Source organism: Artibeus jamaicensis, unplaced genomic scaffold, assembly GCF_021234435.1.
Source record: "Artibeus jamaicensis isolate MK-2021 breed Jamaican fruit bat unplaced genomic scaffold, CSHL_Jam_final contig_519, whole genome shotgun sequence".
Classification (NCBI taxonomy): domain Eukaryota; kingdom Metazoa; phylum Chordata; class Mammalia; order Chiroptera; family Phyllostomidae; genus Artibeus; species Artibeus jamaicensis.
Window position 1 is genome coordinate 44,715,220 of NW_026521871.1, and position 16,663 is coordinate 44,731,882.

The following is a 16,663-nucleotide window of genomic DNA, read 5'->3' on the forward strand; positions in this document are numbered from 1 at the left end:
AAATAAATAAAATTGAAAAAAAGAAAAGTCGGTCTTTTTAGAGTGCAAGACTGGCTAGTCAACGGGAAGTCCTGCTGGTTCTGCCTCTGGTGTCTTTTCCGGCCCCTTCACAACCACCTCCTTTGCCAAAGGTGCCGTCACCCCTCACCAAGGTTGATCGCCGTCTTCTCCTTCCTCACTTGTCTCTCCAGTGCTTGGTCCACACCGCTTATATAAGAACAGAAATCTGCCCTGCCTGGTGTGGCTCAGTGGAGTGAGCACTAGCCTGCAAAACAAAAGGTCACCAGTTCAGTTCCCAGTCAGGGCACATGCCTGGGTTGCAGGCGAGGTCCCCATTTGGGGGCACATGGGAGGCAACTTACTGATGTATCTCTTGCATATCAATGTTTCTCTCTTTCTTCCTCCCTCCCTTCCCCTCTCTCTAAAAAGTACATAAGTGAAATCTTTTAAAAAGAAAAAAGCTCCCAGCCCGTTTCTCTCCCTCTCTCCTTCCCTTCCCTTCTAAAGAAATAAAAAATACAATCTTAAAAAAAAAAAAGACACATCTTCATTTTCACCAATAACTTTATTAAAAAAAAAAAGGAAAGAAAAAGGAACATAAACCTACTCATATACTCCCTAGGAAGAACTATATAGTTTTGTTGACATTCCAAGCCAAGCACCCACCTCCAACGTCTTCGTGCTCCGATCACTTTTACGTTCAGCCTCCCTGGGCACTGTCTTGCATCCCTACCCTATTTCTGCTGTTAGACGCCCCCAGCATCACCTGAACTTGGTCTACAGTATTTCTCTGTGTGTTTGTTTAAAATGTGACCTCTGAGGGCAAGGACCATACTTTCTATTGGTCATTGGGTGTCCCCATGCCTGGCACAAAGTAGGTACTCAGTAAACAGTTGTTAGGTGTCGGCTCTTAACTTTCCATTTTATTTAATTTCTGACGTCACGGGAAAGTTGTAGGTGTCAATGATAGAGGAACTCTGTGTTATATCTGTTAACCCAGATTGACCACTCATTTACATTTTGCCCCGTTTCTCTCTAAATTCTAAACTGTTTATTTCCTCTGAGTGAGGACATTCTCTTAACTAATCACAGTTAATTAACATCAAGAGGTTGGATCTCGACTCTATACTGGTACAGAATCCTCCGTCAACAGTCAGATTTCACTAACGGTACTTTTAGTAGCATCTCCCCCAACCCAGGATCACTCGCTGCACTTAGCTGTCATGTCTCTCCAGTCATCTCCCGTGTCTGGAACGGCTCCTCGGCCCTTTTCCACTTTTGGAGTCTGCCGTGTGCGAGGAGTGCAGGCCGGTAGTTTCTGTGGAATTAGCCCTCAGCACGGGTTCCTCTGAGGCTTCCTCCTGACTCAGGCCAGGGGATGTGTTTCTGTGCTCGGTTCTAAGCCTCTGTCCTCTCTCCCTGTTCTCGCCTTTCTCTGCAGGTGGAGAAGATCCGCCAGGTGAAGGCCAAGTCTCTGTACCTGCAGGTGGAGAAGCTGCGGCAGAACCTCAACAAGCTCGAGAGCACCATCAGTGCTGTCCAGCAGGTCCTGGAGGAGGGGAGGGCGCTGGACGTCCTGCTGGCCCGAGACCGCATGCTGGCCCAGGTGCAAGAGCTGAAGACCTTGCGCAGCCTCCTGCAGCCCCAGGAGGACGACCGGATCATGTTCACGCCCCCGGACCAGGCGCTGTTCCTCGCCGTCAAGTCCTTCGGCTTCGTCAGCAGCGGGTCCTTCGCACCGCTCACCAAGGCCACAGGCGATGGCCTCAAGCGGGCCCTCCAGGGTAAAGTGGCCACCTTCACTGTCATCGGCTACGACCACGACGGGGAGCCTCGTCTCTCAGGGGGCGACGTGATGTCAGCTGTGGTCCTGGGCCCCGACGGCAACATTTTTGGGGCAGAAGTGAGCGATCAGCAGAACGGGACTTACATGGTGAGCTACCGGCCCCAGCAGGAGGGCGAGCACCTGGTGTCGGTCACCATGTGCAACCAGCACATCGAGAACAGCCCCTTCAAGGTTGTGGTCAAGTCCGGCCGCAGCTACGTGGGCATCGGGCTGCCCGGCCTGAGCTTCGGCAGCGAGGGCGACAGTGACGGCAAGCTCTGCCGCCCTTGGGGTGTGAGCGTGGACAAGGAGGGCTACATCGTCGTCGCCGACCGCAGCAACAACCGCATCCAGGTGTTCAAGCCCTGCGGCACCTTCCACCACAAGTTCGGCACCCTGGGCTCCCGGCCAGGTCAGTTCGACCGGCCCGCCGGGGTGGCCTGCGACACCTCCCGCAGGATCGTGGTGGCCGACAAGGACAATCATAGAATCCAGATCTTCACCTTCGAGGGCCAGTTCCTCCTCAAGTTCGGCGAGAAGGGAACCAAGAACGGGCAGTTCAACTACCCCTGGGATGTGGCGGTGAATCCTGAGGGCAAGATCCTGGTCTCCGACACTCGGAACCACCGCATCCAGCTGTTCGGGCCTGATGGAGTCTTCCTGAATAAGTACGGCTTCGAGGGGGCTCTCTGGAAGCACTTTGACTCCCCTCGGGGCGTGGCCTTCAGCCACGAGGGCCACTTGGTAGTCACCGATTTCAACAACCACCGGCTCCTGGTCATCCATCCCGACTGCCAGTCGGCGCGCTTTCTGGGCTCCGAGGGCACCGGCAACGGGCAGTTCCTGCGCCCGCAGGGCGTGGCCGTGGATCAGGAGGGGCGCATCATCGTGGCCGACTCCAGGAATCACCGGGTGCAGATGTTCGAGTCCAACGGCAGCTTCCTCTGCAAGTTTGGCGCTCAGGGCAGCGGCTTCGGGCAGATGGACCGCCCTTCCGGCATCGCCGTCACCCCCGAGGGGATGATCGTCGTGGTCGACTTCGGCAACAATCGAATCCTCATCTTCTAATCGCATTTTCTAGGCTTCTGTGTTTGGGGTGTGCATGTCTCTCTCGCTCTCCTCTCTGGTGCTCTGCGCTCCCCCCCCCGCCCTCCCCCCTTTTCCCTTTTGAATTTCAAAGAAGAAACAGTCTCAGGGAAATTTCTTTTTTTCTTTTGTTTAAAGAGAACAAGAAAAGTACAACATTGCTTAAGTCCTACCTCATCTTTATTTTTTTACAGATGAATGTACTTACCTTTTCTGCAGGGATTGAGCCTGTGAAGTGATAATTTCTATCTACCTCACCACTCTTCACATTCCCTCCTCCAGCAGGTCCTCTGCCCACCTTGCACCCTTGCTCAGTGGAGCTCGCGTCCCCTCTTCCCTCCGCAGGGCGTGACGTGCACAGGCCTAGCGTCTCTGGCTGGGGGGGGGCACTGGCTATGTGTGGTGGGCTAATATTCTGTAGATTGAGCCAAGGAAACATGAGGAAAAAAACTACTAAGAAAAAAACAAAAAAGTATAAAATGGAAAAAATAGGATTTTAAATGCTTAATTATAGATTATTTGTGTTCTTGAGAATACTGTGTTTATGGGGTTAGATTGCATTTTGTGATCTTGATCTTTTTGAAAAAAATCTTTTTTTTTTAATGCTGCAACAGAGAACGTTCCTATGTTCTCCTTTTATACCTCAGCGTGTTTATCTTCCTGTTCAGCATCTTTTCTTGTTCCTAGAAGTGGCTGTGGCTTGCTAGCCAAGAAAAGCAGACTGTTCCTATTTTAGGGTATGGGATCTCTCTCTTCTTTTTTTTTTGAGGTGGGGGGTGTATGTGTGTGTGTGAAGCCATCCGACACCAGATTAGTGAAGCCGAAGATGATACACCTCCTCCCAAAGAACCTTTCTTTGCATACTTTAGTGTCTAAAAATAATAAAGGTAGTTCAGGTTTTTTGATTAATCTCATCCTCAAAAGTTAAGTTGCTGTTGCTTATAAAGAATGAAGTGAAAGAAAGAACAAAGCGTGCCTCTTTCTCAGAAAGAGGGCTTCTGGACATGGCCTGGTGTTCGGACAAGAGTGGACCGGCACGCGTGTGCTGAGGTGTAGTCAGTTGGGGAGCGTGAGGCAGGAAGAAGTCACCTCCAAGCTCTTCTGGACTCTGCGGGCGGGTGGGGGTCCGTCCCCAACCCGAGACTGAACGGTGTTCTGTTAACGGAGACATTTCTTTTTCTAAGAAGAGTAGGCAAAGGAACGAACTTTTACTTTTAAAAGCACAATTTTTTTCCTGCCTTGGAAGTTCAGGGAAATAGACTGTTTGAAATGAATAGAACAGCCCAACCCCGTGTTCTGTGCGCGGGTCTCTTCCCAGAGGGGTCTGCTCCGGAGCCAGGAGCCACGCTGTCGGACCTCGTGGTTAACACCCCCCTGCCCCTCAGGCCTTTGAATGTAAAGGATTTACAAACTCAATTGCCACCAACTGAAAATGTAGGACGAAATGAGTATCTTTTGTTAAACCTGTATCTCGGTACCAAAGAAGGAACATGTAAGCCAGGCTCCCACTGCAGAACTAACCGGTGGGATGGCGTCTGTCACTTTACAGGGTTGGTTTGTTGTAACCTGGACATGGGTACACAAACCGTGTGCTTCTGTCCACCGCCTGTCTTTTCCGTGAAAATTCAGTGGAGCTAATACCCCCCCGCCTGTCAGAACCCATATGGGTCCCTGCATTTCCCACAAATACTGAAGGAAGAACCAAATTTGAGAATTGCACAGCTCAGGACAAAGTCAGGCTTCTCAGAAGGCGAGGGCTTACAGGAAGAGCTCTCGTTTGACCAGAAAGACCACCAGATCGCATTCTGTTCCTGTGTTTCAAAGAAATTCCTTTTGCAATGTGGATGTAGTTTTAAACGAACAGAATAAACTGACAAGTGAAGCAATTTGTTCTTGTCATCCCCAAAGACGGGAGGAGATGTCGGGGACAGTGTAGCCAGTCAGTCAAATGGCTTTTCCCACCCAGCTGTTTGGAAGTCTAATTTACCACTTCCCCGCTCCCTCCTGTGGCTTCACTTGTAGGGTATCCGAAAGACCAAAATGGGGAAAAACTCCTTTCTTAATGAACTGCAGTAGAGTATTCAAACACTAAAGAAGGATCTGGAACCTGCTGCCTCAGCTGCTGTGTTACGGAGGGAGGGAGGGGGCAGGAAATCTCATTTTGTGAAAGCGCCTTTACTTTTACCGGAGAACTTGGTAGTGAATCCTTCATTTTCTATTCAGTTGCCTTTTATTTTGTCCCTGAACTCTAAGCTCTTTGGTAAAGAGCTTGTGTAATGAAGCTTTTTTATTGTTTTTTTGTTTTGTTTTGGTTTGGTTTTTGTGTTGTTTTTTTTTATTATTATTTTAGAATTACTTGGTGCTGGTTCTCTTTCCCTTACCACTCCCCCCCCCACCACCACTGCCTAAAAAAATCACCCTCTAAACACCAAAGACGATGGTTTTAAATGCTTAAGAAATATTTTTTATTGAGGAAATGGGTCTTGAAAGTTCTTGGCCATGCTCAAGACACCTGGGTCATGATTGTGGCTGGGATGGGTCATCTCAGGTCATTTGATTCTTCCTTTGATTCTTCATCTTTGCTTTCACTGCCATTTCTGCTCTTGCCCTTTCTTTCCAGTCTCCTGCATGTGGAGCAATCTTGGGTCCTGCGTGGGGCTTATTTATTTTTTTGGTGAATAGCTGTAACTAAAATGGCTTAATGTAATGCTTTCCTATGGATTTGGTTGTAAAGCCAGGGTTTCCACGTGTCACTGAAATGACCAGCTTTTACAGTTAATACACTGACCAATTTGCCAGGCTTAAAGCTGGTAGGTTCTCCCTGAGATGAGTGTGTAGGTGGGTGGAGCTGCCCCCTTTCACCCTCAGTGGTGGGCCATCCGTCTCCACACCCAGACTTGTGTATCACTGCCATTCGCAAAGCATGGTCACCCTTGGGGAAGATTCTGTTTTTAAAACACTGGCCATCTGTGGCCTGCCACACTTGACTTCTGGCCCACGGGGATTGGTGCAAAGCACTTTGGAGTGTGTTTATTGGTTAATGCAGAATGCTCCAATCAAAGAAAGAGGAGAAAAGCCAGCCTCTGGAACTCCCTAATGTGCATGAGGCTGTTCAGATTAGGTGTATTTAAATGCATCTCTCTTGTGTATTAGGAGGTGATGCTATTAGGTGGAAATTGGGTCAAAAAGGGAAGTCTTTACCACAGTGAGAGGATAAGGTCCTGGGTGCTGTCAGAGAGGAGGATACTATGTTTCCAGTGAGTAAATGGGATGTTTAGACAACAATACCCCTGCATGTCTGATGTGGTCATGTGGCAAACTAAGGTGTAAAGTCACCATATGTGAAAAAGTTTTGCATGTAGGGATGGCTGAAGGATTTCCAGGTAACGCACAGAGAAAAACCACTTCTGGTTGCCACTGACTTAACATTTCAGAAGTGTTAAACTTTTGTTTAAAAAAAAAAATCATTTCTTTGTAAATTCAGTCGTGAGAAGCCATGCTCTCTCACCCTGTGCTGTCTGGCGGCTGGCACGCAGGTTGGCTGGAGCCCAGGGCCCTGGGCCACGCCCCAGGTGCGCCGACTCTTTGACTGATGGATGCCCTTTTAAGTCTAACTTATTTGGGGAAACACAAGGGTACCATAAACAGAATCTAAATTATGTGTTGGGCCAAAAAAGTTTGCCAGATTTAAGGCACTTTGTGATAGAGCTATAAGAATAGTTTGAGATTGGCTCAGTCTGTCTTATTCCAGTTAAGCCAAAGCTTAATGATTTGAGAAGAGAGGTCTTTTAGGCTTGAAGCATCAGAATACTGTTTGTATATGTGTTGTCTTCCTCTGCGGGAGATTTACGATTGCTGTGTTCTGGTAGATAGTGAAAGAAATGCCAAAGTTAATAGGCTCTTTTGTTTTCCCCCTGTTCTGTTAAAAAAAAAAAAATCTAATGGTGCCAAAAAATGTTTAGGGTATTTATTGAAAACATCACTGTTGCGTTTCCAACAGTCTGGGGCTGTATAAAAGTCAAGCTCTTCCACTTGCATGTGAATGATAACCACAGAGCCACAACCTCCCAAGGCTTGTTCGCCTTCTGGAGCTTCCTGCAGGCCAGGGGCACAGGATCCACACCCTTCTGCACACCACACCGTCTGTTTTGTTTTGGTTCTACCTCACTTTTGGCAGAAGTCATCTACCTCGGGTCAGCATCTGACGGGTCTCAGGAGAGAATAGTGTTAACCCACTGGGGAGCGGGTGGGAGTGAGAAGCTACCTCGAGGAGAAAAGGTTTTCATGAACCCCAGACTGATTTCTCTCAGGAGAAAACATTTCCTTGACCTTGAAAAAGACACTCTGAAACCAAATATTCCTATACTCAGGCAAATGTAGTCAGAAGTCCAAGTGTCCCTTACCAACCTGGCTCCCTGCTAACGCACACTGTGACCACGTTGTTTAGTATTACGGAACTACTGGTTCATCTGACCTATTGGAGGACTTAACTGCAAGCAAAGACCTTTAGGTCTCTCTCTCTCTCTCTTCAAGAGAACAGTATTTGTATTTTGAATGCTGACACGCATACCCCTTTAGGAGCAATTCTAAGGGTCTTCTTGTTGGAAACATCAGCTATTTGAAGGGAATGAGAACCTGTAGACTCCTGATGGTGTTTGTAGTTTTCCTGGACCCAGCAAGGGTCTTTCTCGCCATCACCGTGACATTGCAACAATCGCTGTTTCACTGGGCAGTGACTGGGAAAGTGTGTGTTTTTGCGTTTTAATATTTTTTCCCTACCAAAGGTAACATGTTGACGGGTTGTTCTTTTCCTCTGCTTGTTTATTAAATACTTGATAAAGTTGAGAAGCACATGACCATGATATACTGTATTGCCTGTCCGCCTTTTCTTCCCCTAGTTAATTTTTGTTTGGGTTGTAGGAGAGGGTCCTAAGACCACTGTAATGGTTGTGAATTGGGTTTTAAATGTCATGGTGAAGAGATGCCTCAATGATGTCTATTTTTAAACTGATCTTACGGGTCAACACACCAGCCTGGTGGGATGTTTTCCATCATCATTTAACCAGTAATGGTTCTAAAAGTTTTGTCTCTCCGCATGGTCTTAGACCTCCTTTTAATGATTGTATTAACTTACAAGCTCAGGTAGTATTTTTCTTAAGGCTCTGTCTTGGGGCGCACTGACTGAATGCTAACGTGTGTAGCAAAGTGTTTACTTTCTTTAAATAACCAGCTCTGTGATAGTTCTTTATGTTGCTAGGAGTCTGTAGGTTTCTCGCGCTTCTGGGGTTTTCTTGTTTTTAGGGTGCTAAGATTTCTTTCTTTTTTTTTTCTTGTTTCCCCCGCCCTTAAGAATCAATGCAGGGGAGAGGGTGGGTGGGGAGGGGGTGTTGTTTTTAACTAGCATGTTAGGTATACTTGGGTGGGTGGGAGGGTTTGTTAGTGTTTTTTAAAAGATAAATCTTGTTTAATATTGTCCATTAGCTGTCATGCCCGGTCAGCGAAATACTTTAAGTGTAGAACACATGACTCAGTTGAGTTGTTTTTTGTTTTTTGTTCCCCCCCCCCTTTTTTTTTTTTTTTTTTGGTGAGAAAGTAACTGCAGAATTGGAGAAATTAACATGGGCACGTTTCCTGGTGAGACTAAGTAAAACTTTTATTTAAAAAAAACTTTTTTTCCAAGGCAGACCTGAGGTGTTAAGGAACGTGCACCCTTGGAATAACTGTGGCCCAGGCAAACTACACCTGCAGGTCCATCTCGGGTGCTTTACTGCCTCTGGACACTTGTAAATGGCATCACAGTGGTGGGGCAGATCCCGCCAGTTAAGTGGAGAATGGGAGACCAAAAGTTTTCCCTCAAGCCTTTGAAGTGGGTGTTTGTTTGGGATGCGTTCTCCTCCCCGCTGTGGATTTTTACTTTTAAATCTTAAAATGTTATACTGCAGGCCGCAGGCATGTCAGGCAAAGAACCAATGAGAAAGTGTTCAAAAATCCTGTGTTGGCTAACGGGCTTCTGAATGTATCGCTTGGTCCACGGAGAAGGCTGGGGAAGGTAGCAAGGAGATGCTGTATCAGCTACCGCAGCCTTAAAACAAAGTTGGCATCTCTTTGGACTTTAAAATTGTTCCTATGCAGCTTATTTTATTTTCGTTTAATCAAATAAACAAGAGGGTGTTCTTTTTTTTTTTTTTTCCATGGAAATACGTGTCTGTGTGATCCTTTAATCCAGAATAAATACAGATGTGTGTGCTGCCTTTATGAAAGGGATTCCATGAGGGAGGGAGGTGGGCCAACAAGTGTCATCAAAGCAGGAGGATACAGCATTTTTTTTTAAATGGAGGAAATATTAAAGAGTCTAGATGTTTTAAAATCTGGACTTGGGGAATTGGGGGGAATTTCAGATCCGGTGGCCTCAGGCCTAGCTTTTCCCAAGGAGCTGTGTAGCAGATGTCTCTTTAGAGGGACAGAAACGTGGTACCTGCCCTGACCAGTGTGCTCAGTCATTGGGCGTCTTCCTGTAAAGTAAAAGGGTCCCTGCTTTCATTGCCACGTTCCTCTTCCCACTCAACCTGCGTTTACCCACGGAGACCACCACCCCAGTGGGCACTGACCTTTTGTCAGTGCTCACAGGTGCGTAACCCCTCTGCCTAGGGCCAGGGACCGACTGGGGTCTAAACTCTGGCTGGGGTAGTGACCCACACATGCAAATAACTTCAGCAGCGAGCCGCTGATGCCAGGTGGATGAAGACTCCTGTGGAGCTCACTGTTAGCAGCTTCGTTTTTCATCTCGCTTTCCTCCTGGTCTTTGTCCCTTCCCTGCTGTGATAATGGACGGACGCCCTGACGGCAGTGGGTCTGTCCCCTGCAGCACGGGGAACCTCCGGTCTTCCCCCAGACCACATGCTGTCCCCCACTGACACATGCTGGCATTGAGCGTTGACACGGTTTTGCCCCGTTTGTGCCTGCAGCTTCAGAACTGTGACCAGTCCTTCGCTAGCAGAGTCCTCACAGACTCCTGATGGGAGTGCAGCCGGAACTCCAATCCCAGTTCTCCATTTCCTTCCCTGTCCACTGTTTCTTGTGGACCCGGGTGGACCTGGTGGGAGACCGATACATAAAAAGTTGGGTGAATGTACTTTTGTCTTTTAAAAGGAAGGGTCGTTTCTCCTTAATCCTCAGAAGACTCAGGAGAAGCAGCCAATAGAATGAGGCAGGACCCACCGTTGAGGGATGTGCGAGGAAGGAGAGTAGAGAATCCACACGTGGTCTTCAAGACACTCCCCTCCCCATCTTCCCACCCCCATTCCTTCAGCCTCTTTTGGGGGGGGGGTCTGACCTTTTGGTGTTCATGGGCCACCCTGGAAGAAGAGTCATCTTGGCCACACATTAAATACACAAACACTAATGAAAACTAATGAGCAAAGAAAAGGTTTTAAGTAAATTTACGGTTCTGTGTTGGGCGGTATTCATAGCCACCCTGGGTCGTAGGTTGAGTGAGCTTGGAAAAACTCAAAACTAAGGGTGATTACACTCCTTGGCAGCTGGCCGCCGAGGTCACCCTTAAAAGCCCAAATCCAAAACTACAGTACATGGAGTAGTCGGAACACTCAGTATGCTATGGGGTGTAAGATGGTACAAACACTTTGGAACACAATTGGGCAGTGCGAAGTGTTAAGGAAGACCCAGCAGCGCCATTCCTAGATGGTGTCCGAGAGAAGTTACTCCTCCACACCGTGACCCGTGTGTGAACGTCACGGTGGCATTTGTAGCTGCCAAAACGTGGGAACAACCCAAATGACAGAGTTAATCCTGATGATACAGGATGGTATGTATCCTTGCAATTGACTACTATTCAGGCATAGAAAGGAATAAAGTGCCAGGACATGTTACAACACAGGTGAACCTTGAGTGTAAGTGAAATCGGCCAATTACATGACACCACATACAAGGAATACCCCAAGTAGGAAGTACATAGAGATGGCAGGTCAGTGTCAGGGACTGGGGGCTTGGGGGGAATTGGCAGTGACTTGCAGGTTTTCTTATTTAGGAAAAAGTTTCAAAGATGTCTCAATTAGCTAATGATAACTCGCAATGAATATAAACTGCTTACAACTCCTATAAAAGATTTTTTCTCTTGTTTCATTGATTTTTATTGAATTTATTGGGGTAACGTTGGTTAGTAAAATTATATAGGCTTCAGGTATATGGTTCTACAACACATCTGTATGCTGGATTGCGTGTTTGCTACCCCAAGTTGTCTCCTTCCAACACCATTTATCTCCCCTTCACCCCCTTCTACACCGCCCCCCCATCCCTGCGGAGCAGTTGTAGTTTCACATCAAAGTTGAGAGGAAGGTCCAGAAACCTCCCATGCATCCCATATTCCCGCCCCCCCCCCGCCACACACATGCAAACCCTTGGATTATCAACACTCTGGGGGTTCTTTCTGAGATAAACTGTTCTAGAATCTGGTAGTGTTGATGGTTTTACAAATAAGTGGGTGAATTTTATGGTATATGAATCTCAATATGAAAAGATACAGGCAGCAGGTACAGTCATTTAGTTCTATCTGGTGGGTTGGAGTAGCTGAGATTTGGTGCCCCTTCCTCGCTGGAGTATTTCACGGGCGGGGTGAGCCTTTTCAGAGTTCTGGTGCCTCTCCCGTGACCACAGGGCAGCCAGGATTTGGGAGGGGCCAACCAGCCAGCCAGGTGCGTGCATGTGGTCAAAATACACGTAGTTATTTGTTCGAATGTTTTTAAAATCTGTCCAATGACCAATTGAGAAAAACAAGCTTCAGTCTGAGAGAAGATACTTTATAAAGGTGTAAGTAAAGGATTAATATCCCCAGTCAGTAAGGAAAACAACCCAATTTTAAAATGCGAAGGATGCATTTAAGTAACTTGCACAGTTCAGCTGCACTCGGGCAAATATAAAAGCAACAGTAACATACAATTGCATACCCGTCCATTTGATTAAAATGTAGAAGACTAATTGTAGCAAGTGGTGTTGTGAAATGGGAATCGTCCTACACAGCTGGGGGCGCGGTAAAGTGCATCCCCTTCAAAGGGGAAACTTGTCAGTGCCAGGCGAAGCCAGAGACACAGGTGTACATTTGGATCCAGTGCTAATTCCACCTCCGAGAATATTCTGGGGAGAAACTGCAGCACAGGCAGGCAGTGACCACCCCCTGTGGCCTGGATTAGGCAGCATATCGTGTGGGTGGAAGACTGAATTTGATACTTATTCAATGGGAGTTAAAACCAATGGGGGCGCTAACTGGATACATCTAAGTATCAACAATGAGTGAAAAGAGCAAGTTCCAAAATGACTTCACAGTATTTGTCTGACAGGGTGTTTGAAAAAAAAAAAACCCACAAAACAATGCTACATATTTATTGCAGATTTGGTTTTTGTTCAGAGAACACGAAGTGGTTTGGTGGGTTGCAGGTTGGGTTTCTTGCCAGACAGAAACGTGAAATTGAAAGCAACCAACCCCCTTATGGCCACGAGAAACAGAATGACCAGGGAGGTAAAGAAAACCTCAGAATTTTTGTTTTCCCCTCTCTCAGTAGAGATTCCGACTTGCTCATAAAATATGACATTGGAGTCAGAAATATAAGAATAATGACGGTAGAGCTTTGTGTTTGTAGAAAGAGGTGTGAAATGGTGTAAGCAGCTGCAGATTTCCTCAGGGTACTCAAGTGAACCCCCTGCTCCACTCCACCACCCCCTTTCCTCAGACATGTTGGAAGTTTGTTTTCTCTGTCTGTCACGGGAGTTCTTCCTCCCGAAGTGTGTACTGCTAGACTTAAGCTTGCTTCGAAGTGAGTTTTAGGTCTCCTAGGCAGCAATGTTAGTTATTAAGATTTAACGGTGAGCTCCACCATAAATCACCACAAGTATATAATCTAATGGAACGTTTAGACAATTCAACTTTTCGAGACTAGCACTTTTCATTTTAAAAGTTTGGGTTTACAGACAATAAATTTCACTTTTTGGAGTACATACCTGCCTGTGAGTTTTGACAAACACCAATACCACAATCAGGACAGAAAGCAGTTTCATTAACCCCCAAATTCCTTCAGCGTCTCTTACAGCTGATCCCTACAGCACCCTCAGCTGGGCAGGCAGTTTTGTTCCGGGGATTTTTTTTTCCTCTAGAGCGTCACCTAAATGGAATCACTCAAAAGTTGCCTCTAGATTTTAATTGGGAAACTGGTTAGAATAACTATTGAGCAAAGAATCATGTTGACATGGCTTTTACACCTTCATGCTTATATTAAGAATCACATGCATTTTTTCCATAATGCAAACACCAAATACTAATAAAAGCTTGCACACATTCCTGGCTGATGTAGCTCAGTGGATTGAGTGCAGGCCTGCAAACCAGAGGACTGCAGTTCGATTCCCAGTCAGGGCACATGCCTGGGTTGCAGGCCAGTTCCCAGCAAGGGACACACGAGAGGCAACCACACATTGATATTTCTCTTCTTCTTTCCTTCCCTTCCCCTCTGAAGATAAATAAATAAAATCTTAAAAATAAATGCTTGCACACAAAGTAAGGAAAGAAAAAAATGCCTAAACTTATTTTCTTTCTACCACACTGCTCCAAAGAAACATAACAACAACACAGGCTGACACGCCAGGGCCCCAGTGACTGAAGTGGGGATCTGAGGGTCCAGGTGCGTGTGGAGTGGCCTTGCAACCCAGGGAGGTGCCGTCTCCCCACTGCCTTTCTCAGCGTCAACCATTTATTTGCTCCCCCTGAAACGCACACTGTCATTATAAAAAGTCAAACGTCCGTGAGTGGTTTGGGTGTGAAGATTTTATTGGGTTGGCCAAAAGGTTCATTTCGTTTTTTCCACACGATGGCTCTAGTAGTGTGCTTAGTCGTCCTTAACTTCATTTGAGACAGTTTTGTTAGGTTGTATCGTGACAACTGTCATATCAGTGTACATTTACAAAAAAAACAAAACCCCAACTCATTAAAACTGGTGAATTTTTGTGCAGCTATTTTAATATTGAAGATGGAAGATCTGCAACATTTTCAGCATATTATGCTTTATTAGTTTAAGAAATGTAAAAATGCAACTGATGCAAAAAAAATGAGCAGTGTAGGAAGAAGGTGCTGTGACTGATCGAACGTGCCAAAAGTGGTTTGTGAAGTTTCTGGGTACTATTGACATTTTGGTCAAATAATTCTTTGCCGTGGGGCTGTCTTATTTATGCATTGGGAGATGGTTAGCGGCCCCCCGGCCTCTATGCACTAGAAGCCAATAGCGGGAGACAGTTGACATACTCAATATCCAAATCAATAAAGTTATTGGTGAAATGAAAAATGTGTCTCTTATTTTACAGGAAAAAAACACATGAACTTTCTGGCCAACTCAATATTTATTTATTTTTAGAAAGATGAAAATGGAGGGGAAAAGAGGAGAGAGAAACATCAATCAGTTGCCCCTCTCATTCCTCCAACCGGGGACCTGGCCTGCAACTCAGGCATGTGCCCTGGCTGGGAATTGCGCTGGCGACACTTTGGTTCGTGAGATGGTGGCCAACCCACTGAGCCACGCCAGTCAGGGCTAGAAAGAATTCATTTTCTTGCCCTGGTTGGTGTGGCTCACTCAGTTGGAGTGTTGCCTCATAAACAAAGGGTTGAGGGTTTAATTCCCAGTCAGGGCACATGGCTAGGTTGTGGGTTCAATCCCTGGTCCAGGCACCTATGATTCCAGGGCTGGATGCATACTGGAGGCAACCAATCAATAGTTCTCTCTCACATAGATGTTTCTCTCCCTTCCTCTCTCTCTAAAACAGCAACAGCAATGGAAAAATGTCCTCAGATGAAGAATATATAGATAGATAGATAGATTTAAAAATCTATCTATATGTATATTTAAAAAATGATCAAATGAAATTACCTTTTTTCAAGCTTAATTTTGTGTGTTCATTGAATTACCACTTTCCGGAGACTTTCCCTGGACAGCTTCCAGAGAGACCTCGTCGGCAATTCTACCTTCCATGAAAAAGTACTATTGGCTGGAGCAGCGTCCCATAACCAAGGGTTGCTGGTTCCCCCTTCGACTCCTGGTCAGGGTGTGGCCCCAGGTTGTGGGATCGATTCCTGGTGGGGAATGTGTACAGGAGGCAGCCAATTGGTGTTTCTCTCTGGCATAGATGTTTCTTTCTCCCTTCTCCTCTCTCTCGAATGAAAACACAATAAACCTTAAAAAATTTTTTTTTGTTTGAGAGAGGGGAAGGTAAAGGGAGAGAGAAGGAGAGAAACATCAATGGGCTGCTTCCTGCATACCCCCAGCTGGGGACCAGGCCCACAACCCAGGCATGTAGCCTGAGTGGGAATCGAACCAGTGACCTTTTGCTTTGCAGGGAGACAGCCAAACAACTGAGCCACACTGGCCAGGGCAGAATAAAATAAACCCTTAAAAAAGGGTACTCTTGTCCTTTTGTGTTTAAATTTAGGCACTTTATTATATTCTTTCACAGTGCCCTCTCCGCAGCCCAAACACTTCATCCAGAGGGAGGGCCGAACGTTAGTTGGTGGGAAGTGAGCTATGCTCAGGGACATCAGCAGGGTCTATTGGGGGACCGAGCAATTCCACATGCAAGCTGGAGCTGCGTTCCCATCTGCAAAAGGATTTGGGTGTGTTTGCTTGTTCCTTCTCATAATTCACATTCAGGGAGTGATGGATCATTTAGTTTAGGCATTTTCTAGGATGACTTCAAACTGATTATAGCCTCCTCGCTTAACCCACTCCCGGTGTTGGGCGTCATCCCCCACGTCTAGCCTGCCGCCGGAACGACGGCGCTGCTGGCAGGAAGGGGGAGGGTGGGAGGGCAGGCCTTCGGTGGGGGAGGGGGAGGAGGCGTGGGGAGTTTGGAGCTCGGGCTGGGGGAGAATACGTCCTGCAGCCCCGACAGGCCTGTGATGGGGATGAGAGAGAAAGGGTGAGGGGTTCCCCCAGAACACACTGCCCCACACCCCTCCTGCCGGGCGGGCTGGGCAGGTACCGGCGTGTTGAGGCTCCCAGCACAGCCTCAGGAACAGGCTCTGGCGTGTGATACCCGCTTGTTCTTGCTACACCGTCCACGTAAGGACATCACCTCGCCGGAAGGTCTCCCTCTAAGATACTTTTCCTAAATCAAGGCAGAGCAAGCATCAGGCGGAAGCCCATTTCCACAGAATAGGGAATAATGTGGCAGACACAAGGACGGCCCAGTGTGTGGCTTCGGGGGGCTGGGCAGTTTGCCCAGAGGGGACACAGGCCAAGCGGCCCCCTCTGTGTCGGAAGGGCCACTCCATACTCACTTGGCTTCCTTTCTTGTCTGGTGAAAATGCTTCTATTCTTGATCACATCAGGTATGGGTGTACGTGTGTGCACGATGGTGAACATGAACGTTCATCTTCATACTTGTCGGTTCTCCCGGAATCTCTGCCGTCACCACACGGAAGGAGCTGTACAACTGAGTCCCTCTTCCTCTCCTTGCCAACCGGCTTCCCCTGGCAACCTCCTTCCTCAGGCCTGCCAGGGGTGCTTCCATTGTTACACTCATACCAGGGCGTTGATGCCATTTGTGTGTTCACTGGTTCATTCAGTAGCCAAATAGTCAGCCTGGCCAGGTAGTTCAGTTGGTTAGAGTGTCCTTCCCGACAGGCCAAGGTTGCAGGTTTGGTTCCTGGTCAGGGTACATTCAGGAATCAGTCAATGAATAGGGATTAGGTGGAGGAGCAAATTG

The 16,663-nt window shown here is 47.1% G+C and overlaps 1 protein-coding gene across 1 annotated transcript in view; it reads left to right on the plus strand.

The window, feature by feature from the left end:
• Positions 1 to 2,893, plus strand: part of TRIM71 (tripartite motif containing 71) — a 61,042-nt gene extending 58,149 nt beyond the window's left edge. Inside the window, exon 4 of the mRNA XM_037148220.2 lies at positions 1,442 to 2,893. Coding sequence (XP_037004115.1) covers positions 1,442 to 2,893 — 1,452 coding nt within the window. The remainder of the gene's footprint in view (positions 1 to 1,441) is intronic.
• The last annotated feature ends 13,770 nt before the right edge of the window (positions 2,894 to 16,663 follow it).